The sequence below is a fragment of the Microcebus murinus genome, chromosome 17 (genome assembly GCF_040939455.1).
Source record: "Microcebus murinus isolate Inina chromosome 17, M.murinus_Inina_mat1.0, whole genome shotgun sequence".
Classification (NCBI taxonomy): domain Eukaryota; kingdom Metazoa; phylum Chordata; class Mammalia; order Primates; family Cheirogaleidae; genus Microcebus; species Microcebus murinus.
In genome coordinates, this window is record NC_134120.1 from 49,053,075 (window position 1) to 49,079,548 (window position 26,474).

The 26,474-nt window shown below is 35.2% G+C and overlaps 1 protein-coding gene across 3 annotated transcripts in view; it reads left to right on the forward strand.

Annotated features, from left to right (window-relative positions):
• The window catches only part of SMCHD1 (structural maintenance of chromosomes flexible hinge domain containing 1), a 161,865-nt gene that overhangs the window by 43,958 nt on the left and 91,433 nt on the right, over positions 1-26,474 (forward strand). For all 3 annotated transcript variants that reach the window (XM_012746148.3, XM_020282427.2, XM_012746149.3), the window contains exons 8-17: positions 2,447-2,613; positions 4,321-4,411; positions 5,757-5,967; positions 8,657-8,777; positions 8,860-9,043; positions 12,663-12,857; positions 13,954-14,067; positions 14,654-14,760; positions 16,143-16,225; positions 16,392-16,505. In XM_012746148.3, coding sequence (XP_012601602.1) covers positions 2,447-2,613; positions 4,321-4,411; positions 5,757-5,967; positions 8,657-8,777; positions 8,860-9,043; positions 12,663-12,857; positions 13,954-14,067; positions 14,654-14,760; positions 16,143-16,225; positions 16,392-16,505 — 1,387 coding nt within the window. The remainder of the gene's footprint in view (positions 1-2,446; positions 2,614-4,320; positions 4,412-5,756; positions 5,968-8,656; positions 8,778-8,859; positions 9,044-12,662; positions 12,858-13,953; positions 14,068-14,653; positions 14,761-16,142; positions 16,226-16,391; positions 16,506-26,474) is intronic.

Below are 26,474 nucleotides of genomic sequence, written 5' to 3' on the forward strand. Positions count from 1 at the left end.
TATATATATATACACACACATATACATATACATATATATATAGTTTTTTTTGTTTTTTGTTTTGAGACAGAGTCTCGCTTTGTTGCCCAGGCTAGAGTGAGTGCCGTGGCGTCAGTCTAGCTCACAGCAACCTCAAACTCCTGGGCTCTAGCAATCCTTCTGCCTCAGCCTCCTGAGTAGGTGGGGTTACAGCTACCTGGGGCCACCATGCCCAGCTAATTTTTTCTATATATATTAGTTGGCCAATTAATTTCTTTCTATTTATAGTAGAGACGGGGTCTTGCTCTTGCTCAGGCTGGTTTTGAACTCCTGACCTCTAGCAATCCGCCTTCCTCGGCCTCCCAGAGTGCTAGGATTACAGGCGTGAGCCACCATGCCTGGCCGTTTATTATATATTTTAAACTACCTTGTTCCGTTTATACTCTTAAATCCTGTTTTCATTTGTCTGGAATGTTACTACTCAGTCATCTACTAGATGAATGTCACCCTCCTTTTACCTCTAGTTCTTGGTTCATATCTTCATAATGGCATTTTGTTTTGTAATCATTTACTTTTCATCTCCTACCAGATGGCAGTTTGTTTTTGAATTAAAAAGTCTTGAGAACCAGATGGAATTTGTAGAGATCAAGAGCACACTATCATATTTATCTTGAACCTATCTTCCTCAGGCACAAGTAGAGGCATAGGACTAGAGAACGTGCTTGATAAATATTTGGATAATGAACTTGCATCACTGATAAACCCAGACTAATCTACTAACTATCAAAGTGTGGAAATTGTTACTTATATAATATATGTTGTAGCTATAATATTAGTAATTTAGTATGTAGAGATGCAATAGAATGATTTTGAAGATTTTGTTTTTATTTTTAATTAAGAAAGTAATAATATGTGCTTGTTATATTTTTTTATTTTTTAGAGATGGAATTTTGCTTTGTCACCCAGGCTGGAGTGCAGTGGTGTGGTCATAGCTTACTGCAACCTCGAACGTCTGGGCTTAGGTGATCCTCCCATCTCAGCCTGCTGTAGGTGGGACTTCAGGCATGTGGCATCTGTAGCCATAACATCTACATATATATGAACTATACAGTAATAAGAATTATTTAGAGGCCAGGGGCGATGGCTCATGCCTGTAATCCCAGTACTTTGGGAGGCTAAGGTGAGGAGATTGCCTGAGGTTAGGAGTTCAAGGCCAACCTGGACAACATAGTGAGACCCCGTCTCTACAAAAAAATAAAAAAAATTAACTGGGCATGGTGGCACACACCTGTAATCCTAGCTTCTTGAGAGGCTGAGGCAAGAGGATCACTTGAGGCCAGGAGTTTGAGGGTGCTGTGAGGTATGATTGTGCCACTGCACTCCAGCCTGGGTAACAGAGTGAGACCCTATCTCTAAAAAAAAATAAATAAATAAAAATAAATTTTTAAAAAATTGACCAATTCCATGGAGATAATAATTTAGTACATATTTCCATTCTTAAATTTTGTTTATGTCTGTAGCAATACGTTTAGTATATGTAGTCATTACATATGGCAATGATAATGTTCTAAGAAGTACATCACTAGGTGATTTTGTCATTGCACAAACATCATAAGGTATACTAACACAAACCTAGATGGAATAGCCTACTACACACCTGGGCCATATGGTATATCCTGCTGCTCCTAGTCTATAAATCTGTACAGTTACTGTACTGAATACTGTGGGCAGTTGTAACACGAATGGTAAGTATTTGAGTATCTAAATATAGAAAAGATACTGTAAAAATATGGTTTCATAATCTTATGGGACCATCATTGTATATGTGATCTGTTGGCTGAAATGTCATTATGTGGCACATGACTGGGTATATGTTTGTATGTACATATGCATGCAAGTATTAAACATAAACTCATCTTACAAATTGAGAAGATTGAAATTTTTTATATTTGCCCCCTTCTTACATGAGCTCTAGGTATTAAAGTAGACTAGTGCCCAGGATTATTCTACTCCCTTTTAAAACCTGTGTTTGGACTCAGCAAGGTCCAGGCTTCCCTCTGGTTTTCTTGAACATAGAGGGCTGGGCATTGGTCCTGACAAAGTTAAATGGTGGCTATCCCAAGTAAGGACTCATTCCATCCTAGGATATGTGTCCTCAGTTTTTAAAGGCATTTTAAAATTCTGTATTTTTCTTTACCTTTTCCTTTATGTTTCTTAAATTAGTTAGCATTATGAGATAGAGTACTCTTTATTTGTGCCAGTTTAGCAGTCTGTGAAAGTTCCCCTGTTGCTCCCAGTGTTTCACACACTCAGCCAGTTTGTTGTTTTGGGCCAGTGTCCTACAGAAGTTTTCCTGAAGCCTATTACTGATAGTGTCCAAGTGAATCACATTAAAATTTGATATAATCGTTAATTTGTATTATAATTCAGATGATTTAATCTGTTGTGTTTATATTTGTTCTTGTAGCCATCTGATTCTGTTCACATTACAAATGATGATGAAAGATTTCTACATCATCTTATCACAGAGGAGAAGGAAAAAGATAGCTTTACTGCTGTTGTTATCACAGGGGTACAACTAGAACACATACAGTACTTGAAAAATTATTTCCATCTTTGGACGCGACAGTTAGCGTAAGTAATTATATTTGGTTCAGGAAATGCTGCTACTTATCTTTTTTTAAAAAGACAGAAAATAATACAGGTACATTGAAGCCTCTTGTCTGTCCTTTTTGCTCCTGTACCATTTCCTTCCCTTCAGTATGATGTCCATGTTAAAACGTTTCTCTCTTCATTTATTCTGTGAATACTTGTAAACCATCTCAGTGTACTGAGCATTATGTGAGGCGCAGGATTTTTGACATCTATTATAAAACTAAAAATGAATTTCAGAATTTATCAAATGCAGCACCATCACCTCTTCTGTCTGGATTTTGTGCTGCTTCTCCATAACATATCATAATCTTTCATACCATATATTTAATTTTTTTGTCAGCTTTTCCCCATTGAAATGTCATTTTAAGTTCACTGCTATATCCCCAGTGTGTAGAATACCTTGTTGATGCTCAATAAATGTTTTATCAAATGAATGTATCAAATCTGTTAAAATAAAACATATGTATACTTATGTCCCTGTGTGACATATTAGTACTAAAAATAAGTCATTGTGTATCTATTCCAGTAAAACTTCTAGGGACTGCATATCTCATTAGGCCAAATCAGAGGAATGTTTATTTAATGGCTCTAAGTTTTTTCTCTATAGCTATATGATACATTCTATTTATTGGATGGTATCCATAATTTGTATTAGTTTAAGTTACTGAGTCTTACAAGATATTTATCTGCACAAAATTCATACTTTTTTTAAAAAAGTCTCTTTTCACATTTACCCTATTGCACTTAATTTGAGATTCTCTTTCTATACATAAATGTATATTAACAGAATTTAAAGTTTTTGTTTTTATGGGAACATAAATTTGGTTTTTAGGAATATCTTTTTTCTTCTTCAATATTGCTGTTTATTGCCCCTATAACCCAGGATATTTAAATAGGACTTTGGATTTTTCTTCTCTGCTACATATTTTATTAGTTACTTTATAGCCATAGTTTCTTTTTACTGAAGGAACTCAATGCAAATAACATAATTAAAATATACTTTTGCTCTAACAAGAAGGACTTTGAAGGAATATGGCAAATATCTATTTCAAGAATAACTGAAGACATGAATAATCCCACCAAAATGTAATCTTTTTAAACCTAAAAAATAAATATCAAAGATTCTGAAGTGGTGGTCTTCAATGGGATGATGTTGAATTTATTACTTTTGTTTGTTTTTGGAATGTTGGTATAAGATTATGCCATAGGAGAAGAGAAATGAACATTCTAGAATGATACTCTCACACTGGGAAGATTATTAGATATCTACTGCAGACTATCCCGTCCCAATAATGGAGTCCTTTCTACAACATCCCTGTCAAATAATATACTGTTGCTTTCTAGTTTTTTAGTTATTTCATAAACTATACTTCTTAGAAGTATAAAGTATGTGGGCTTTGAAGTTGGAAAGGCCTGTGTTGAAGCCCACCTCTCCTTAACTCTAGTTCTGTAACCTTCAATAAATTATATATACTCCCTGTACCCCAGTTTCTGTATCTGTAAAATGAGATGTGATAATACCTGCATCTCAGAATAGTTTTTACTCGTAAATGGAATACTGTATTTAAAAATGTTTAATCAAGTGCTCAGCACCTAGTAAATACTGTTAATAAAATTTTTTTGATAGAGGATTATATGAATGAATTTTTATATGAATTAAAAGTATAAAGTTATTCTATATTTTAGGCATATTTATCATTACTATATTCATGGCCCAAAAGGAAATGAAATACGAACATCAAAAGAAGTTGGACCTTTCAACAACATTGATATTGAAGTAAGAGAATAATCAATCTTAAATATTACAAATTATTAGTTATCTGCCCTGATTCCAAGTGACTTTGAATAATAAAAACCAGTCAGAATTAGATAACTTCCCTCGCCTTGTCTTTTACCAAAGTACTTTGGTTATTTGATACCCAAGTAAAGAGATCATTCCTAGATGTATTTTTCTTGAACTTTTATTTATTATAGTACTGTGTTTCTCTTTTTTCTCTGTTTTATAGTGATATGAATTGTTACTGAACATGTTGTCCTGAAGCAGAGAGGAAAAGGGACATAACATAGTTTTCCATTTGTTCATAGAAGTCTTCTACTGGTGACAAGGTTTAGAAGCACAGAACATTTGAGTGTTAGGTTCTCAATATCCTCACCTACACATTAGAAAAAATTTCATGTACAATGTTATTCCACTTGTGCCTCTAGCAAGAAACCTTGAATTAAATATACTTGTTACTTATCTGTCCATTAGCTCTGATTTACTGTTTCTTTGCTTACCTTATAGTTTTTAGTAGTATATTCCTTATTGAAATGCTTCTTAACACATTGACTGCCACATTAGAAAAAGGAATTTTTTCCTTGGGGCCACAGTGTTTTATTATGAAAATAGAATAAAAACTTTGAAAGCAAAACAATCTTGTATAATTTAATTGAAAATTAGTTATTTTATTTTTATTTTTATATTTATTTTTATTTTTTTTGAGACAGAGTCTCACTTTGTTGCCCAGGCTAGAGTGCCTTGGTGTCAGCCTAGCTCACAGCAGCCTCAAACTCCTGGGCTCAAACGATCCTCCTGCGTCAGCCTCCTGAGTAGCTGGGACTACAGGCATGCGCTACCATGCCTGGCTAATTTTTCCGATATATTTTTTAGTTGACCAATTAATTTCTTTCTATTTTTAGTAGAGACAGGGTCTTGCTCTTTCTCAGGCTGGTTTCGAATTCCTGACCTTGAGTGATCCTCCCGCCTTGGCCTCCAGAGTGCTAGGATTATAGGCATGAGCCACCGTGTCCAGCCATAATTAGTTATTTTTTTATTGTTTTGTGTGTGTAAGTTATATGCAACTTGAAAAATAGTTCTCGCAGCTCCCAGGGTTAAGAGACACATGAGTTACGTATGCTTCACAAGGCCCTGGGCTGAAAACTAGCCTGAGTTAAATGTAACTCACGTGGCAATTAATGTGTTAAAGCTATTTAACCCTATATAAATATATGTATATTTCATTAAGCCAGATGGTTACTCGTACAAATAAACATAGTTTTTGCCTATTCTGTTGTTGAATCATAGCTGAGAACAAGTCAAGTCACCATAGTATTTAATTGTTTTTGTTTTATTTTTATTTTAGATTTCTATGTTTGAAAAAGGGAAGGCACCTAAAGTTGTCAACCTAAGGGAAATACAAGATGACATGCAAACATTGTATATAAACACAGCAGCTGATAGTTTTGAGTTCAAGGCTCATGTTGAAGGAGACGGTGTAGTGGAAGGGATTATCCGATACCATCCATTCTTATATGATAGAGAAACTTACCCTGATGATCCATGCTTTCCATCAAGTATGTTAATGTCTTGTCTTAGCTTCTGAATGTGAAGTTGTGATTTAGCATAGTGATTTGTTTCATTAAATGATTGTTATTAGTTGGGCTATTACGGTTAGATAAATAACTAAATTTTTTTTCCTTATGTAAGTCTTAAGTTAGGCATTTGTAATTTTTATAATTATTGATTTTTGTGTATTTTTAATCTCAGATGAATAAAGCTTTGAGAAATTTTTCTTTTAGATCTCTTACTAAATTGCTACATATATATGCTTATTATTCCTTTACATGTTACCTTTATTGTCTTCTCTTTATTTACTTCATGCAGCCATATCTATCAGTTTTTTCTTTATGCTCTCTGATTTAGTCTTGCTGTAGAAAGGGTTTTTACACCTCAAGATTATAAAAAGATTCTGTAGTTTTTTGTTTTTGTCATTTGACATTTAATACATCTGTTTTACTTTTTTGTACATGAAGTAGGATTTTAACTACGTATTTTCCAGGTGGCGTTCAGTTTCATAGCATCAATTATTGAATATTATAATTTTCCCAGGAGTTAGAAATATTACTTTTATAATATAAAGTTCTAATAAGTATGTAGGTCTAGATTTTTTACTGTAAGGTACTATTTTATTTATTTATTTATTGATTGATTGATTGATTGAGACAGAGTCTCGCTTTGTTGTCCAGGCTAGAGTGAGTGCCGTGGCATCAGCCTAGCTCACAGCAACCTCAAACTCCTGGGCTCGAGCGATCCTTCTGCCTCCGCCTCCCGAGTAGCTGGGACTACAGGCATGAGCCACCATGCCCGGCTAATTTTTTATATATATATATATCAGTTGGCCAATTAATTTCTTTCTATTTATAGTAGAGACGGGGTCTCGCTCTTGCTCAGGCTGGTTTTGAACTCCTGACCTTGAGCAATCCGCCCGCCTCGGCCTCCCAGAGAGCTAGGATTACAGGCATGAGCCACCGCGCCCGGCCTATTTTATATTTTTGTACGTAAGTAATGGTATTATCTTGTAGCTTTATTCTGTATATTGATATCTTTAGGGCAAGACATTCTCACTGTTTTTCTTTTTTGAAAATATTCTTAAACTTTTGCTCTTATAGATAAGCTTTAGAATCAGCTTTGTACATTCACTTAAAAAATCCTATTGGGATTAATGGGATTGCATTGAATTTTTTAGATTAATAATATCAAACTTTTTTTATCTAGAGTGCTTCATTAGTAAGTGCATTCTTAGTTTTGTGGGCTCTGCAACCAGACTTCCTAACTTGAATCCCAGCTTTGCTACTTTCTATTGTGTAAACTTGGAACAAACTACTCCCTACATCAGTTTGCTCATCTGTGAAAAGGGGGGTAGTAGTTCATGTCTCATAGAGGTGTTGCGAAGTTTAGATAAGAAACCGAGACAGGTTCTCAGAGTACCCAGCACTATTTAGTAGGTGTTCATTACATGTTATTTCTCAGTGACTCCACTGCCTTTGATGTCTCTTTTTAAATTAAATGTCTATTTCTAATTTTTTTATGCTTATAGACAAAAAGATATAACGTTTTGAAATGATGTCTTAAAATAAGAGCAAGTAAGTTGAATGATGATCAGAGGGAGTCTTCTCTAAGAACAAAGTGATATGGTTTGATTGAAAGGAACTTTTTTTTTTTTCATGATGGAGTCTTGCTCTGTTATCCTGGTTAGATTGCAGCAGCTTCAGCCTAACTCACTGCAACCTCAAACTCCTGGGCTCAATGATCCTTCTGCCTCAGCTTCCCGAGTAGCTTGGACTACAGGCGTGCACCACAACACCCAGCTAATTTTTTCTATTTTTAGTAGAGACAGGGTCTCACTCTTGCTCAGGCTGGTCTGGAACTCAAGGGATCCTCCCACCTCAGCCTCCCAGAGTGCTAGGATTACAGGCGTGAAGAAAGGAACTTTTACATAGAAATTTCTTGTGAGGGCTTTTTGGGGGAAGGCTTTATTTTAGATGGATGACTTAATGCCAGGATAGCTGAGGTGTTACTATATCAGGATCATAATGTTTAATCCCAATTTATTTGGATAAATGAGAATGTATTACTAAGAAACATAATGTTATAGACAATTCTGCTAATCATGTTTTTGATGTATAGTAATATATGTTGTAATTCCAACTGCATACATACTTCTTGCTTACCTGCATCTGAAAATGAAATAGTTTAGAAAAAGTAAATTTACATTCAGTATTATCAACTAATTTGTCCAAACTATGCAAACTTTATACTATTAGATGTCATAGATTTCTCAGATGATTTTCATATGAATGTACTGGTTATGACAGAATTGTGAAATTGTTTTAGATGCAAGATTCAAGCTATTCTTTTTGGGTATATCACTCTTTTAACTCTATAAATAGGTTTTAAAGATTACATGTTCAGCAGCTAATGTAGTACTCTGAACACAGATTCATTAGTATATAAGTAATTATTGACTTTTAAATGGCAAACACCATTGGTAATCTGGAACCACTTTGGAAACCTGTCTTTCTGAGGGCAGAGTAAAACCACCTTCAGGCTTTATAGACTGTGATATGAAAGATTATGCGTTTGCATTATCATTTCTCTGAAGCAACTTTAATATTTCATTATAGCAGTTGACTTCGGAGTGATAGAAATTGCACATGCTTTATAGCAATAAACATTTTGTTACATTTAACCCTTTTGATCTAGAATTAAAAGATGAAGATGATGATGATGATTGTTTCATACTTGAGAAGGCAGCAAGAGGGAAAAGGCCTATTTTTGAATGTTTTTGGAATGGACGATTAATACCATATACATCAGTTGAAGAGTAAGTTTTGATTTTGGCTGAAATTATATTGCTTTATAAAGTAATATTTTTTTATTAACTAATATATTTTGTTCTGTTCAAGCTTTGACTGGTGTACTCCTCCTAAGAAGAGAGGGCTTGCACCAATTGAATGCTACAATAGAATATCTGGTGCATTATTCACTAATGACAAATTCCAGGTCAGCACAAATAAACTGACTTTTATGGATCTTGAGCTAAAATTGAAAGATAAGAACACCCTTTTTACAAGGATTTTAAATGGACAGGTATGATTTTTAAATATGAAGTTTTCAATACTTGTAAATGTTCTATTTTTAAGTAAAATGAAAGATACTAGTAGTGTAGGTTTTTACTGACATTTTGTATACTTTGGATTTATTGAATCAAAGGGATATGATGTATAAATGTTTCATGAACATTCAAGTGTTTATATCACTCGGAAATTTTAAAATGATTATGTTTGGATAGAATTTACATTTCTTTATTCGATCTTAATATCAAGCCCTTCACATGAAAGTACAAGCCACAGAAGAATCTCTACGTAATGAGAGCATATATGAATGATTGTGTCTATTTTAAGGGCTATGTTTGTATAATAATAACCTAATTATGCAATTTTAAGCTAGTCTTGAGGGTAAAAATTGGCTAGAACTATGAAATATTTTAGCTAAAAGATGATTTGAGTCTGATCAATATTAAAATACATGCATTGATTAATAAAAAAAGTGATTCCACTGTGAATAATTTTTTTAAAAAGTTGAATGGGACTAGTATACTAGTGTGCTTGTATTCCATTCACCTACCTCAGAAACTTTTACTTGAAACTACTCTTTCAGTAGTTTAGTATTAAGTTGTCAAGAAATAGATGATTTTATTATCAAGTTAAAATTGCTAGGCATAGTACATAATATTTACAGTCATTCATGTAAAATGTCATAATTAATTTTGTTGTTATAGAGATTCTGAATCATAGAAGATTAAGATACTTTTAAGAATTATCCACTAAGAATGGTCTTATCAAACTGAGTTAGTGTATAGCCAGGCATGGTGGCTAACGCCTTTAGTCCTAACCCTTTGTAAGACAGAGGCAGGAGGATTGCTTGAGGAAGTCAGTAATATGAGAACAGCCCAAGCAACATAGGGAACCCTTGTCTCTACAGAAAACACACAAAAAATTAGCTAGATGCAGTGACACACACTTGTCCTAGGTACTTGGGAGGCTGAGATTGGATAATCACTTGAAGCCCAGGAGTTTGAGGTTGCCTTGTGCTATGATAACACTACTGCTGTCTAGCTCAGGCAGCAGAGTGAGAACCTGTCTCAAACTAATAAATAAAATGAGCTATGATACACTTAGAATTCATTTATAAATATGGTATATATTATCCAATGTTGATTGCGCAGTTAGATCTTTTCAAAATAGGTTAATTCTGTTGCCTGAACTAGAGTGCCGTGGTGTCAGCCTGGCTTACAGCAACTTCAGACTCCTGGGCTCAGGTGATCCTCCTGCCTCAGCCTCTTGCGTAGCTGGAACTACAGGCATGCACCACTATGCCTGGCTAATTTTTTCTATATATTTTAAGTTGTCCAGCTAATTTCTTTCTATTTTTTAGTAGAGACAGGGTCTCGCTCTTGCTCAGGCTGGTCTCAAACTCCTGAGCTCAAATGATCCACCTGCCTCAGCCTCCCAGAGTGTGCTAGGATTACAGGCATAAACTACTGCGCCCAGCCTCAAGTAACTTTCTAAAACCAAATTTTGTTTATTAATAACTAAGATAGTGTGTCCCTCTAACAGTACACTTCAAAAACTTAGGCTAAAATTGTTTTAAATTTTGCCTCATTTTCCTTTGGAAAATGATATATTATGGCAAAAGGTATGTAGGAAGGAATGGGCTTTTGTAACTTTATGGATTGTCCTCTGTGTAAGCATGTGATGGGAAGATTGTCTTACCTCCTCATTGTCCTAGTGTACAGCAGCTTATGGTTGAGCATTAATGTCTGTATTCTTTTCCACCAGGGTGAAGAATGATTGACAAAAACACATCTCTTAATTTTTATTTTATCATTTAATTTTTAATAGGCAATATGTATAAAATATGAGATTAAAAAGAAAAAGTCATTTTGCATAGCAGTGTTTCTCAACCTTATTTTCATTATCCTTCTCATAGGAACCTTTTAAGACTTTTTTTTCTTGATCATTCCCCAGTGAAATTTTAATATCACAGATTTACCATCTATTTGTTTATATATTGTATGTATGTATATGCTTGGTACATAATGAGTCTTTATCATCCCATTGAGAATATGTGTGGTTTACAGTGAGAAGGCCTCCACTCACTCCTTTTTTGGAGCCAGATACTTCTCCTCCTAGGCAGTAAGTGTTATCATTTTTTGTTGTATCCTAGGATTTATTAGGTTATTAAGTATGGAATGTCTGATTTCCTTAAGTACTAAGTTTGATGGTTGATGTCTTTGACATCTCACTTTGACACTTCTTCTTCTTTTCCTCATTCTTTCAAATTCATATTTTGCCTTGTGATTATCTTTTAAAAATTTTTTAGAGCAATTTTTGCAAAACTATGGATAAAAAAAATGTATGTTATTTTTTAATATGAGTTCTGTCATGGAACCAATGCATCACGGACTGCTCGAAATATCAACAAAGTGTTTGGGAAGGATGTGGCTAATGTTCGCACAGTACATCGATGGTTTGAGAAGTTCCATTCTGGTGATTTTAATCTTGAAAATGAACCATGTGGGTCACCTGAGACCAAGATAAAGTAATGGTGAGCTGAAAGCTGTAGTGGAAATGAAATAATCTCAACCTACACGTGAATTAGCAGCAAGATTGACGTTACTATTCCAACAATACTGGACCATTTGAAACAAAGGGCAAGGTAAAGAAGCTGGATAGATGGGTACCACATGAATTAAATGAGCATCAGAAGAGAAATCGTCTTGCCTTTCTTTGCTGTCTTAACACAAAGGTGAATCATTTCTACACTGTATTGTTACATGTGATGAAAAATGGATTCTTTTTGACAGTTGCAAGCAAAACACAGTCCAAAACCAAATATTCATCAAAGAAAGCTAATGGTGTCTGTTTGGTGGTCTAGCACTGATATTATCTACTACAGCTCCTAAAACTTGGTCAATTGATTATAGTGGATGTCTGCTGCAACCAAGTGGATGAAATGATGAAGATGGTTGTGATTCAGCAGCTGAGATCAGTCAGTAGAGACAGGCCAATCCTCTTGCAAGACCACATGTTGCCAAAAACAACGCTGCTCAAACTATAGAAGCTGGACTTGGAAACTCTCTTTCATCCACCCTATTCACCAGACTTTGCGCCAACTGACTACCATTTCTTCAAGGCTCTGGATCACTTTTTGCAAGGAAAAATATTCAATTCTGAACAAAGTGTGGAAAATGCTTTTCATAATTTCATTGCCTCTCACTCTCCAGGCTCCTTTTGCGGCTGGCATAAGCAAGCTACTGAAAGATGGCAAAACTGTGTCGATAGTTTAGGCACATACTTTGAATAATTGTACTGCTTCTTGTTTGAGATATAATGAGCTACACTTTTGATTCAAAATTGGACATTTCATATTTAATGACCTAATACAGTAGGAAAGGAACGTTTTGTTGTGATATTGACCACTGAGACCTTGGTTCCAAGAATGATATCAAAGATGTCTTCTTTCATAATGATTTTGTTTGAAATCTAAATTTTTACAAGAGAAAGATTTAGCAAAATATTTTAATTTTTATTAGGTTTTCTGATTTGGGGTATATGGATGGAAAAATGAAGTGAGTGACAAGTATCTATGATTATATTTGTTTACTAGTAACCTATATTTCATAGAACATTTTTAAATTTTACAGGAACAACGAATGAAAATTGACAGAGAATTTGCCTTGTGGCTGAAGGACTGTCATGAAAAGTATGATAAACAAATAAAATTTACAATTTTTAGAGGAGTAATTACACGTCCTGATCTTCCTTCTAAAAAGCAAGGCCCCTGGGCAACATACTCGGCAATAGAATGGGATGGAAAAATATACAAAACAGGACAGCTGGTAGGTTTAACTTATTTTTTTTTTTTTTTTGAGACAGAGTCTCACTTTGTTGCTCAGGCTAGAGTGAGTGCCGTGGCATCAGCCTAGCTCACAGCAACCTCAAACTCCTGGGCTCAAGCGATCCTACTGCCTCAGCCTCCCGAGTAGCAGGGACTACAGGCATGTGCCACCATGCCCGACTAATTTTTTTTTTGTGTGTATATATATATATATAGTTGGTCAATTAATTTCCTTCTATTTTTTTTTTAGTAGAGACGGGGTCTCACTCAGGCTGGTTTTGAACTCCCAACCTTGAGCAATCCGCCCACCTTGGCCTCCCAGAGTGCTAGGATTACAGGCGTGAGCCACTGCGCCCGGCCTAACTTATTTTTATTTTATCTTATGACATTTAATTTACAAGAAGGAAGGGATGGTCATTTTGTTAAATGCTTTACGTGATTGAGTAAAATGCTTTCTAAATAAGATCATCTGAGCTTAGACACACACATAGGTAAGTGCAGGGAAACAGCAAGCAGTAAGAGTTGTGTTGTCCTGTAACCCATTTTCCATGTGTGTGTGTATGTGTGTGTGTGAAGAGAACTAGTTTAGAATGAGGCTAGAAAAGGTATAAACTCTTGTAGTCTTTGGGAATTTCTGAATTGGACTAATGAAAATTACCCTTAGATTTTTCAAGCCAAATAAGGAAAAGAAATATAGACACGTTTTGAGCTAATGTATTTGAAAGATGTGTTAACTTGTTAATGTTTATAAATTGCTGTTCATGGTCTAAGAGCAAGAGTTTATGGAGAAAAAAGATTTCAGGTATTTTGGCATTCATAATAGAAGGAGTTATGGACTTTTAAGACACATGCTTATCTATGACATATTTATATGAAGAAGCTGCTGCAGTTTTACAAAGATTTGTTAAGAATAAGTGGAGAACTTCAGAAATATAATTATATTTGAATATTATTAATAAAATGATTGTTTCATTAGTTTTTCTAATGATAGTTACCAAAGTTTTTTGTTTTTTCTTTATGTGAAAAAGTTCTATGAAATAATTATTAAAACTATTTCTCTTAATATTAATACTGAAACCCTTTTTAAAAACGAATAGGTCAAGACAATCAAGACACTTCCCCTCTTTTATGGAAGCATAGTAAGATTTTTTCTTTATGGTGATCATGATGGAGAAGTATATGCTACAGGAGGAGAGGTTCAAATTGCAATGGTAAGATTTCATGTAATAAAAAATACTTACTGAAAGTTTCTTGGTACCATTTTTGTGTAAATGTTAAGATATAGTATTTTATATTTTGCTTATGTTTGGTTTTTCCATTGAATAAAGTAGTTGTAGTATTTGCATGGTTTTTATCTTTTTAAGCTAAAAGCTTAATGAGCTTTTAAATATTTACTGCTATAGATTATTATTATGTTATCTATATGTCCTGTGTTTCACAAACATACCTACGTTATTGCTAGTCATCACAGTAATTTTATAAAGTGCACATTTCTTCTAGGCCCCACAAACTAGTAAATAGTAAACATTGGAACCAGAATTCTGTTTCAGGGATGAATAACTATAAAACTGGAGTAGATTTTTTTCCTATATCATTCTCTCTTGTAAATGTTTGAGTGGTATATCAGGTCTATGAAGGTTACAAATGAAATAAACACTGTGATAAAATGTAAGGATAGCTACTGTGATTTATATACTTAAATAAAATATATTTCTTTGAAAGAAACAAATCGGTGTTTTTATTGCAGCTAAATTTAAATACTTTTCTTTGAAATGTTGGTATACTTTGTTTATTCAGGAACCTCAGGCACTATATGATGAAATAAAAACTGTGCCAATTGCAAAGCTGGATAGGACAGTTGCTGAGAAAGCTGTTAAAAAATATGTAGAAGATGAAATGGCAAGGTAAGTCACATTTCAAGATACATGACAAAGGCCAGTGCAGTGGCTTACACCTGTAATCCTAGGACACTAGGAGGCCCAGGTGGGAGGATCCCTTCAAGTCAGGAGTTCAAGACCAGCCTGAGCAAAAGCAAGATCCTGTCTCTACTAAAAATAGAAAAAATTAGCCGAGCGTGATGACACCTGCCCCTAGTCCTAGCTCGAGAGTTTGAGGCAGGAGGATCACTTGAACCTAGGAGTTTGAGATTGCTGTGAGCTAGGCTGACTCCATGGCCTAGCCCAGTGACAGAGCAAGACTCTGTCTCAAAACAAGAATACGTGACAAAAATAATAAGAAAAATTAAAAGGAATTGTAATGTGTTTAAGTATTTTTGACTCTGTCATTTATTCTGCTGATAATATATTTGTATTCTTAGATGTCGTATATATATGTTGAGATGAACTTCCTGACTTTAAAAATAAAAACAATTGAGAGGTCTAGTTACAAAAACAGAATCCTACATTTGTTTTGTAGCAAAAGAAGGAAATCTTATATAGCTAAAGTATTGCTCTTTTTTTTTTCCACTACATTTTGTCTAATAAAGTGTTACTCCTAAATTAAGGCATTTGAAAAAAAAAAAAAGCCAGGCGTGGTGGCTCACGCCTATAATCCTAGCACTCTGGGAGGCTGAGGCGGGAGGATTGCTCAAGGTGTCAGGAGTTTGAAACCAGCCTGAGCAAGAGCAAGACCCCATCTCTACTATGAATAGAAAGAAATTAATTGGCCAACTAATATATATAGGAAAAATCAGCCGGGCATGGTGGCATATGCCTGTAGTCCCAGCTACTCGGGAGGCTGAGGCAGCAGGATTGCTTGAACCCAGGAGTTTGAGGTTGCTGTGAGCTAGGCTGATGCCACGGCACTCACTCTAGCTTGGGCAACAAAGCGAGACTCTGTCTGAAAAAAAAAAAACTACTTGGTTTATGTACAATTAGAAGAAAATTATAGTACCTGCTGAGGTAAAGATTAGTCAAAATAAAGTAAAAAAGAGAAAATGACCCTTCTACTTGTATAGCTAATGATGCAGTCTTTTTGATTCTTATTGAATTTTGATTGTTACAGGTTATTCTGTCTCCCAGGGATAACTTATACTAATAAACAAATACAAAAATCACAAAAATTTGACAGTTCCTGACTTGTGATATCAAGAGATTTTGTCTTTTTTTAGTAGCCACAGCAATAGGAAGGAAAAATTTTTTTAGATGATTAATTATATAGAATTACACATTTAACCTTTCAAAATATATCAGCAGTAAATATTGAAGTTACTAGAAAATAACTTGTCTCTAACTAAGATCATAATTAGCAAAATTTGTGAAACATTAATATGCTGGTTTCATAACAGGCTCCCTGATAGATTGTCAGTAACTTGGCCTGAAGGAGATGCATTATTGCCTAATGAGATTAGGCCTGCTGGAACTCCCATTGGTATGTTTATTTTTCTATATCAAAAAAATGCTTTTCTTTTGTCTTATATTTCCAGTATGTAAAGGACCATGAAAAATTAAAATGCAATGTAAAGACCTTAGTGGATTCACCAAATTCTTTGGGTATAATTAAGATATTCTTTTTTTTTAATTTTGGACTCGTATAGGTGCATTAAGAATTGAAATACTGAATAAAAAAGGGGAAGCAATGCAAAAGCTTCCAGGAACAAGTCACGGAGGGTCAAAGAAACTCCTAGTTGAGCTTAAAGTTATATTACACAGTAAGTATAAAAACTAATTTTCTTTAATATTATTCTTAAAGCTGTAATAAGATTTAAATGTCTTATAATTATTGATGACCAAGCAATCTGAGATGGATTTGATTAAAGTTAGGAATTTCAAGTGTGTTATGAATAATTTACTTTTTGTGTATATTTTTCTAATTTTTTTAAAACTTTTTTTTTTTTTTTTTTTGAGACAGAGTCTCACTTTGTTGCCCAGGCTAGAGTGAGTGCCATGGCATCAGCCTAGCTCACAGCAACCTCAAACTCCTGGGCTCAAGCGATCCTTCTGCCTCAGCCTCCCAAGTAGCTGGTACTACAGGCATGTGCCACCATGCCGGGCTAATTTTTTCTATATATTTTTAGTTGGCCAAATTCATTTCTTTCTATTTTTAGTAGAGATGGGGTCTTGCACTTGCTCAGGCTGGTTTCGAACTCCTGACCTTGAGCAGTCCACCTGCCTCTGCCTCCCAGAGTGCTAGGATTACAGGTGTGAGCCACTGCGCCCGGCCTAAAATTTTATTTTAAATTTTGCCATGTAGGTAACTGGGCTAAAGTAAAGATATGGTGTATATACATAGAGGAATTTGTACTGGGTAGGGATTTAGATAAGCCTTAAGGTCCCTTTCAAATAAGAAATACCGCGGCTCTGAGCTTGTGGGCCAGAAATACTTGGTTCATATAGTAAGCCTAGTCCACTCTGTAGTAAAGGGAACAGAGCTAGCTATTACTGCTCGTCTTCTATTTCCCTGACCATCATCTTCTTGTTTGTTAACTTTCTTGTCCACTGCTTTTGTCTTGACTGACTAAAATATTTACATTTTATACTCTTAATAATCTGTTCTGTCATTGTATACTTGTGTGTCTGAGCTATGGATTTTCAAGATATGGTATTTTATTCAATATGTGTTCATTTACAACACTTAAAAACTTAACACGGCATTTAAAAATGATAGTGTATACTTTCTTGTATAAATGTTATTAGGCCTCTCAGTAGGATTTAACAGTTTGACCAACACTCATTTTATTGAAGTAGTCTCTTATTTTTGGCTTCTGTGACACCTTACACTATATTATTCTAATTTTTTTTTCCTTTTTCTTTTTTTGGTGGCTTAAAACAACATTTTTTATTACAATTCTGGGGGCCAGACATCCAACACAGTTTCAATGAGCTAAAAATCAAAATGTCAGCAGGGCTACATTTTTTCTGCAGGCCAGCCTTTCATTTTCTACCTTCCAGAAGTCACTCTCATTCCTTGGCTTGTGATCCTTTCCTACATATTTAAAGCCAGCAGTATAGAACTTTTGAATTCCTCTGTGATCCTGACCTTCCTGCCTCCCTCTGTTTTTTTTACTATATATGTGTATGTATATATACACGTTTTTTATTATAAAATATACATACAATTTATTATTTAAGTGTACTAAAGTGGCATTAAGTATATTCACATTGTTGTGTAACTGTTACTACTATCCATCTTCACAACTTTTTTAATTAATTAATTAATTAATTAATTAATTAATTAATTAATTTATTTATGACAGAGTCTCACTCCGTTGCATGGGCTAGAGTACCATGGCGTCAGCCTAGCTCACAGCAACCTCAAGCTCCTGGGTTTAAGCAATCCTCCTGCCTCAGCCTCCCTAGTAGTTGGGACTACAGGCATGTGCCACCATGCCTGGCTAATTTTTTCTATATATTTTTAGTTGGCCAATTAATTTTTTTTTTATTTCAGCATATTATGGGTATACAAATGTTAAGGTTATGTATATTGCCCATGCCCCCCCTCCCCCCTTGAGTCAGAGCTTCAAGCATGTCCATCCCCTAAATGTTGCACATCTCATGTTGCACATCTTATTATGTTTGTGTATACCCATCCCCTCCTCCACCCTCCCACCTGCCTGACACCCCATAAATAGAGAAAAAATGTTATTCCTATATGTCCACTTAGGTGTTGATCTGTTAATACCAATTTGCTGGTGAGTACATGTGGTGCTTGTTTTTTCATTCTTGAGATACTTCACTTAGTAGAATGGGTTCCAGCTCTATCCAGGAAAATACAATAAGTACTATATATCACTATTGTTTCTTAAAGCTGAATAGTACTCCATGGTATACATATACCACATTATATTAATGCACTCATGTATTGATGGACACTTGGGTTGTTTCCACAACTTTGCAGTTGCCAATTGTAATTTCTTTATTTTTAGTAGAGATGGGGGTAGGAGGGGGTCTTGCTCTTGCTCAGGCTGGTTTCAATCTCCTGAACTTGAGTGATTCCCCCTGCCTCGGCCTCTCAGAGTGCTAGGATTACAGGTGTGAGCCACCACGCCTGGCCCATCTTCACAACTTTTTTACCACAACTCTGTGGTAATAACTAAATCCTTGTTGCTCCTTCTTCTCTGTCCCTGGTAACCACTACTTTTTTTCTCTATGCATTTGACTATTTTAGGTACCTCATATAAGTAGAATTATACGATATTTATCCTTTGTGTCTGGCTTATTTCACTTAAGGCTGAATATTTCATTGTATGTATATACTATATTTTGTTATTCATTTGTCTGTTGATGGATACTTGGGTTGCTCTCACCTGTTGTTTATTGTTAATAATGCTGCTATGAACATTGCTGTACAAATAGCTCCTGGAGTCCCTGCTTTCATTTCTTTTAGACATATACCAAAAAGTGGAATTGCTGGGTCATATGGTAATTCTTTTATTGAGAAACTGCTATACTATTTTCCATAATGGTTGCACCATTTTATATCCCTACCACAATTTTCACTATTTTACATCCCCACCAGCAGTGCATAAGGTTTCCAATTTCTCTACATCCTCACCAACACTTGTTACTTTCTGGGTTTTTTTTTTTTTTTTTTTTTTTCATGGAACATCACAGAACTGAAATCTGGTTTTTGTTTGTTATTGATAACAGCCATCCTAAAGGCTAGTATCTTTTTATGATTTTGATTTACATTTGCCTATTTGATCAAAGATGTTGACCATCTTTTCATGTGCTTATTGGTCATCTGTATATCGTCTTTGGAGCAATGTCTGTTGAAGTCCAGTGTTCCTTTTATTTTTTTCTTTTTCTTTCTTTCTTTCTTTTTTTTTGAGACAGAGTCTCGCTTTGTTGCCCAGGCTAGAGTGAGTGCCGTGGCGTCAGCCTAGCTCACAGCAACCTCAAACTCCTGGGCTCAAGCAATCCTCCTGTCTCAGCCTCCTGAGTACCTGGGACTCCAGGCATGTGCCAGCATGCCTGGCTAATTTTTTCTATATATATTAGTTGGCCAATTAATTTCTTTCTATTTATAGCAGAGACGTGGTCTTGCTCTTGCTCATGCTGGTTTCAAACTCCTGACCTCTAGCAATCCTCCCGCCTCGGCCTCCCAGAGTGCTAGGATTACAGGTGCGAGCCACCGTGCCCAGCCCTTTTTCTTTCTTTGTAAAGAGATAAGGTCTCCCTCTGTAACCCAGGTCAGAGTGCAGTGGCCCGATCATAGCTCACTATGACCTCAAACTCCTGGGCTCAAGTGATCCTCCCACCTGAGCTTCCCAAGTAGCTGGGATTATAGGTGTGCACTGCCATACCTGACCCATTGTTTTTATTTTTTATAGAGATGAGTTCTTGCTGTGTTGTCCAGGCTAGTCTTGAACTCTGGGCCTGAAGCAGTCTTCCTGCCTTGGCCTCCCAGAGTGCTGAGAGTACAGGCCTGAGCCACCACTTCTGGCCCATTGTGTAGTTTTTAATCATTTTTGTTGTTGTTACTGAGTTATAGGAATTCTTTATAATTCTGGGTATTAATCTCTTACCAGATACGTGATTTGCAGATATTTTCTTCTGCACTGTGGGTTCCTTTTTCACTCTGTTGATAAGTGATTGTGAGGTACAATAATTTTAAATTTTGATATAGTTCAATTTGTCTCTTTTTTTCTCTTGTTGACTGTATTTTTTTTGTGTCTTACCCAAGAAATCATTGTCAAATCCAATGTTATGAAGATTTTTCTGAAATTTTTTTACAAGTATTATAGTTCTTTTGGGAGGTGGGAGTGGATAACAGCTTTAGTGAGGTATAATCCAACCAATTAAAGTATATAGGTCAGTAGTTATATTCACAGACTTCTACAGCTATCGCTGTAATAAATTTTAGAACATTTTTATCACCCAAAAAGGAAACCCTTTACCCTTTAGCAGTTAACCTCTGTCATTCCTTCCATCCCTGCACAAACACACTCATGCACACACGCACGCATGCTTCTCCAGCCTTGGAAAACTGCTAATCTACTTTCTGTAGATTTGCCAATTCTGGACATTTCATATAAATAGAATCATACAATAATATAGTCTGGCTTATTTCACTTAGATTAATGTTTTCAAGGTCTATCCATGCTGCACCATGTATTATAACTTTATTTCTTTTTATCACCAAATAATATTTCATTGTATGGATATACCACATTTTATTTATCCACTCATTAGTTGATGGACATTTGAGCTGTTTCCACATTTTGGCTACTATGAATAATACTGCTGTGAACATACACAAGTGTTTTGTAGACATACGTTTTCATTTCTCCAGGAGACTTGTTATTAGTTTTGCTTTATTAAAAAAAATTAATCCTGTGAAACCAGATGTTTGACATTATACAGAAAAAACAGTGGTTGGCTTAACTGAACTATTTACTTTTGTCAATCCAGTATTTTGTTACTGTACAGAACATCTAAGTTTGTTTTGGTTATTAACTTACTTTATAGCTCATCATTTCTTAACTCTTAATTTTCTATTACTATTATCATTACAGTAGTAAGTAAGGATTATCTATTCACAAATGCAAATTTTAATAGGTGTATTTACCTTAAGGGAGGTGGACCTATAAGTCTTACATTTTTTCTAATATTTACAGGGGAAAATGTGCCTTGTTCAAAAAACTTCCATTAAAGGATTTGCTTTCAAACAAAGCATTCCTTTTATAAGTTGAATTCTTTATTTGGACATTATCTACATGGCAGATCTTTTTTTATAAAATGAAACAGATGACTTTTTATTTTTCATATTGAATACAGTATAGAAAAATCAGTGATTAAAAGCTGCCTCAAGCTGCATTGTTGTCATAATGTATTTGTAATACAGTATTTTCCCTGGAAAAGAGCAGCAGTCAGGCTTAAATTTGGATGTATAATACAAATTACACCCTAATCATAAACATTTCTCTATTATTTTAGATAATGAAGTATTTGAATCTTTATTTTTTTAATTATATATTTTTGTTTGTATTAACAATGGTGGCAAGTTTTCAACACTACTTCAGAATTTAGGCCCTGAAAATGCTGTGACACTACTGTTACTGGTGTTTACATTAACAGTTTTCTAGTTTTAGCTCTATTTTTAATTCTTTGATCCATTTTCAGTTAACTTTTGTAAATAGTTAACTTCTTTTTATATGGAAAATGTCTTTTGCCCATGGATATCCAGTTTTCCTAGTACTATTTGTCAAAAAGACTGTCCTTTGCTCATTGAATGGTTTTGGCACACATGTTGAAAACCAGTTGACCATACACGTGAGGGCTTGTTTCTGAGCTGCCTATTCCATGAGTCTGTATGTCTGTCTTTATGCCAGTATCACACTGTTTTGATTACTGTAGCTTTGTAATAAGTTTTTAAGTCAGAAGGTTTGAGATATCCAACTTTATTCTTCTTTATCAAGGTTGTTTTGGCTATTTGGATCCTTTGAGATTCCATCTGTATTTAGGATGGGTTTTTCTATTTCTGCAAAAAACACCATTGAGATCTTGGTAGGGATTACACTGCATATGTAGATTGCTTTGAGTATTATCATCACCTTTTTTTTTTTTTTTTTTTTTTTTTGAGACAGAGTCTCGCTTTGTTGTCCAGGCTAGAGTGAGTGCCGTGGCATCAGCCTAGCTCACAGCAACCTCAAACTCCTGGGCTCGAGCGATCCTTCTGCCTCAGCCTCCCGAGTAGCTGGGACTACAGGCATGAGCCACCATGCCCGGCTAATTTTTTATATATATATCAGTTGGCCAATTAATTTCTTTCTATTTATAGTAGAGACGGGGTCTCGCTCTTGCTCAGGCTGGTTTTGAACTCCTGACCTTGAGCAATCCGCCCGCCTCGGCCTCCCAAGAGCTAGGATTACAGGCGTGAGCCACCGCGCCCGGCCTCATCACCTTAATAATAGTACATATTTCAATCTTGCAACTTTGAACATGATTTTGTATCTTTTTTTTTTTTTAATAGAGGTAGGGTCACACTCTTGCTCAGGCTATTATTTTGTATGTTACAACCTTGCTTAATTATTTTTTGGCTGTGCCAGTTTGTGGAATCTTTAGAGTTTTCTGCATGTAGATCATGTCATCTATGAACAAAAATAATTTTACTACTTTCTTTCCAAAATACATGCCTTTTATTTCTTTTTCTCGCCTAATTGCTTTGGCTAGGATTTTCAATACAATGTTGAATGACAGTAACGAAAGGAGGCATCATTGTCTTTTTCCTGATCTTGGAGGAAAAGCTTTTAGTCTTTCACAGTTGAGCATATATGATAACTGTGGGTTTTATATGGGCCTTTATCATGTTGAGGAAGTGTCTTCCTATTCCATTTTTATTTAGTATTTTATCATGAAAGGGTATTGTTTGGTCACATGCTTTTTCTACATCCATTCAGATGATTATGTAGTTTTTTCCCTTCATTCTGTTACAGTAGTATATTACATTGATTGGTTTTTGTTTGTTGAAATATGCTTGCATTCCAGGAATAAATCCCTCTTGGTTATTGTATATAGTCCAGCTATAGTTTGGATGTTTATCCTTGCCAAATCTCATGTTGAAATTTAATCCTCACTGTTGGAGGTAGGACGTAATGAGAGGTGTTTGTGTCATAGGGGTGGATCCCTAGTGAATGAATTGGTGCTGTCCTGACAGCAATGAGTGAGTTCTTGCTCTCTTGGTTCCCAAGAGAGCTGGTTGTTAAAAAGAGCCTGGCACTCTCTACCTTCTCCCTCTTGCTTCCTATCTCACCTTGTGATCTCTACCTATTCTGCCCCTAGTGGAAGCAGCCTGAGGCTTTCACTAGATCCCCAGTCTAACAGCCAGCAGAATCATGAACCAAATAAACCTCTTTTCCTTATAAATTATCCATCAGGTATCCTTTTATAAGCAACTTTAAGTGAACTAAGACAATTTCTTTTAAAATTTTGCTGAATTTGATTTGGTAGCATTTTATTGAGAATTTGTGCATCAATATTCATAAGGTCTATAATTTTCTCTTTTTTTGTGATGTCTTTGTCTGGCTTTGGTATCAAGTAATGCTGACCTCAGAGAGTGTGTTAGGAAGTGTTATCTCCTCTTTACTTTATAGAAGAGTTGGGGAAGGGTTGGAGTTTCCATTCATTTATTAATTCCTTGTTACCAGTATACAACCAAGTACCATACTAAAGTATAGTTGACCCTTGAACAACACAGGTTTGAACTGTGCAGGCCCATTTATATGTGGAATATTTTCAACTAAATCTGAAAATGCAGTATTCATGGGATTTGAAACCCATATTGTTTGGAGGGACAACTTTACATATATGTAAACTCCACAGAGCTGAATATGAGACTTGAGTAGATTTTAGTATACACAGGGGTCCTGGAAGCAATCTCTTGTATATGCCAAGGAACAACTATATATCTCTATTCTGCCCATTCAGGTCCAAATCATCCTCATCTCTTATTTTAACAACTTAGTTATTACCTCATTGGAGATTCCACTTTCATTCTTACACTGCTCCAGCTCAGTTACCTCACTGTACCCCAAAGTCATCTTTTTTTTTTTTTTTTTTATTTTGGCATATTATGGGGGTACAGATTTTAAGGTTTCAATAAATGCCCATTTCCCCCCTCCCCCCAAAAGTCTGAGTCTCCATCATGACCATCCCCCAGATGGTGCACATCTCACTCATTATGTATGTATATACCCACCCCCCTCCCCCCTCCCCCCTCCCACCTGCCCAATACCCTATTACTGTAGTACCTATGTGTCCACTTAGGTGCTAGTCAGTTAATACCAGCTTTCTGGAGAATATATCTGGTGCTTGTTTTTCCATTCTTGGGATACTTCACTTAGTAGTATGGGTTCCAGCTCTAACCAGGAAAATATAAGATGTGCTATATCACCATTGTTTCTTAGAGCTGAATAGTACTCCATGGTATACATATACCACATTTTATTAATCCATTCTTGGATTGATGGGCACTTGGGCTGTTTCCACAGCCTTGCAATTATGAATTGTGCTGCTATAAACATTCGAGTGCAGGTGTCTTTTCCAAAGTCATCTTTTTAAATTGCAAATCTGTTTATATTACTCTCGTTTTATATTATTTTCACCTTTAGTGGCCAAGAAAACCAGTCATAGCTCTGCAATCCTCCACACATCAACTGGCCCTTCCTTTCTCTCCAACTTCATCTCATCCTCACTCACCATGCTCCAACCACAATTGCTTTTTTTGTTTCCAATACAAGCCAAGTTTTCCCACCTTTGGACAAAATATTATTTCTTTAATGTCTCTCCCCTTTATGAAAGGGGTGGCAAACTGTTTGTAAAGGATCAGGTATTAAATATTTAGGTTTTCAGGTCCGGAAGTTCTTTGTCCTGACTACCTAACTGTGCCATTGTTGAATGAACACAGCCATGAAAGCCAGGTACAGTGGCTCATTCCTGTAATCCCAGTAACTGAGGAGGCTGAGGCAGGAGGATTGCTTGAGGCCAGCCTGGGCAACAGAGGGAGACCTAGTCTCTCTTTTTAAAAAATTTTTAAAATTATTTATTTTTGAGGTAGAGTCTTACTCTGTCACAAAAATGCAGCCACATACAATATATTTTCTTTCATGTTGATAGTTATGATTCTTAACAGTATTAATAATTGCATATTTGCTTTACCATATAATATATATAAAGTTTCAAAATAATAGTGATATTACTAATAATAAGAACGTTGAATTAAATTTGGTTTATTTGCGGCTTTATTTGTCCTTACAATATTTTTCTCTGTGTAAGTACTATAAAAAATTTTATAAAGTTAATTGTGAAATTATTCTCTTTCTTGTCTATGTGGTCATGCCACCTACTTGGTAAATATTTTGGTTTTGTTTATGAATGGCCTTATTTTTATTGTGTGTATGGGTTGTTTTTTTTTTTTTTTTTTTTTTTTTTTCTTCTTTTTAAAGAGATAGAGTCTTACTCTGCTGACTAGGCTGGCGTGCTTTGGCATAGTTATAGCTCACTCTAGCCTCAAACTCTTGACCTTAAGCAATCCTCTTCCCTCAGCCTCTCCAGTAGCTGGGATTACTGGCATAATCCCAGTGCCTGGCTATTCTGTATAAGTACCACGCGCTAATCGATTGCGCCACTGGAGCTACACCTGGCTATTCTGGTTTGTGACTATTTATTTACATAATTCCAAAGTGGACAGTAAATACCAAGGACTATTTCATAGAAGTCATGTTATTTCAGAGAAGTCATGTTATCCCTCTATCCTATTTTCTTCCTCCCCCTTTAGGTAGTAATTTTATTAGTTTTCGACTTATCTTTCCTGTATTTCTTTTTTCTCTTAACAGTAATTGAGTAGAATTTGGAGATTACTGTGTATCAATAAGCTATGCTATTTTAATATTGGAGAAAACTTTTAAGGAAAATGATTCTTAGTATCAAAGAACACTCACTGTATATTCTTTTTTGGGTACCAATTAAGTTTATTTACAAATAAAGTAAAAGATTTGAATTAAAGGGATTTTAAGGAGCTGAATGAGTAGACTTTCATTATTGTTCACTTGCATAGAGCTTTTCAAGGTTTAAAACAGATTTAAAAATGTACAGCAAATAAAGATGTTTGCCAATGTGATGTTTTATATTCATTTTTATATTCAATTTCTCAAGGCAAATTGCTTCTTTTTCCTTTTATT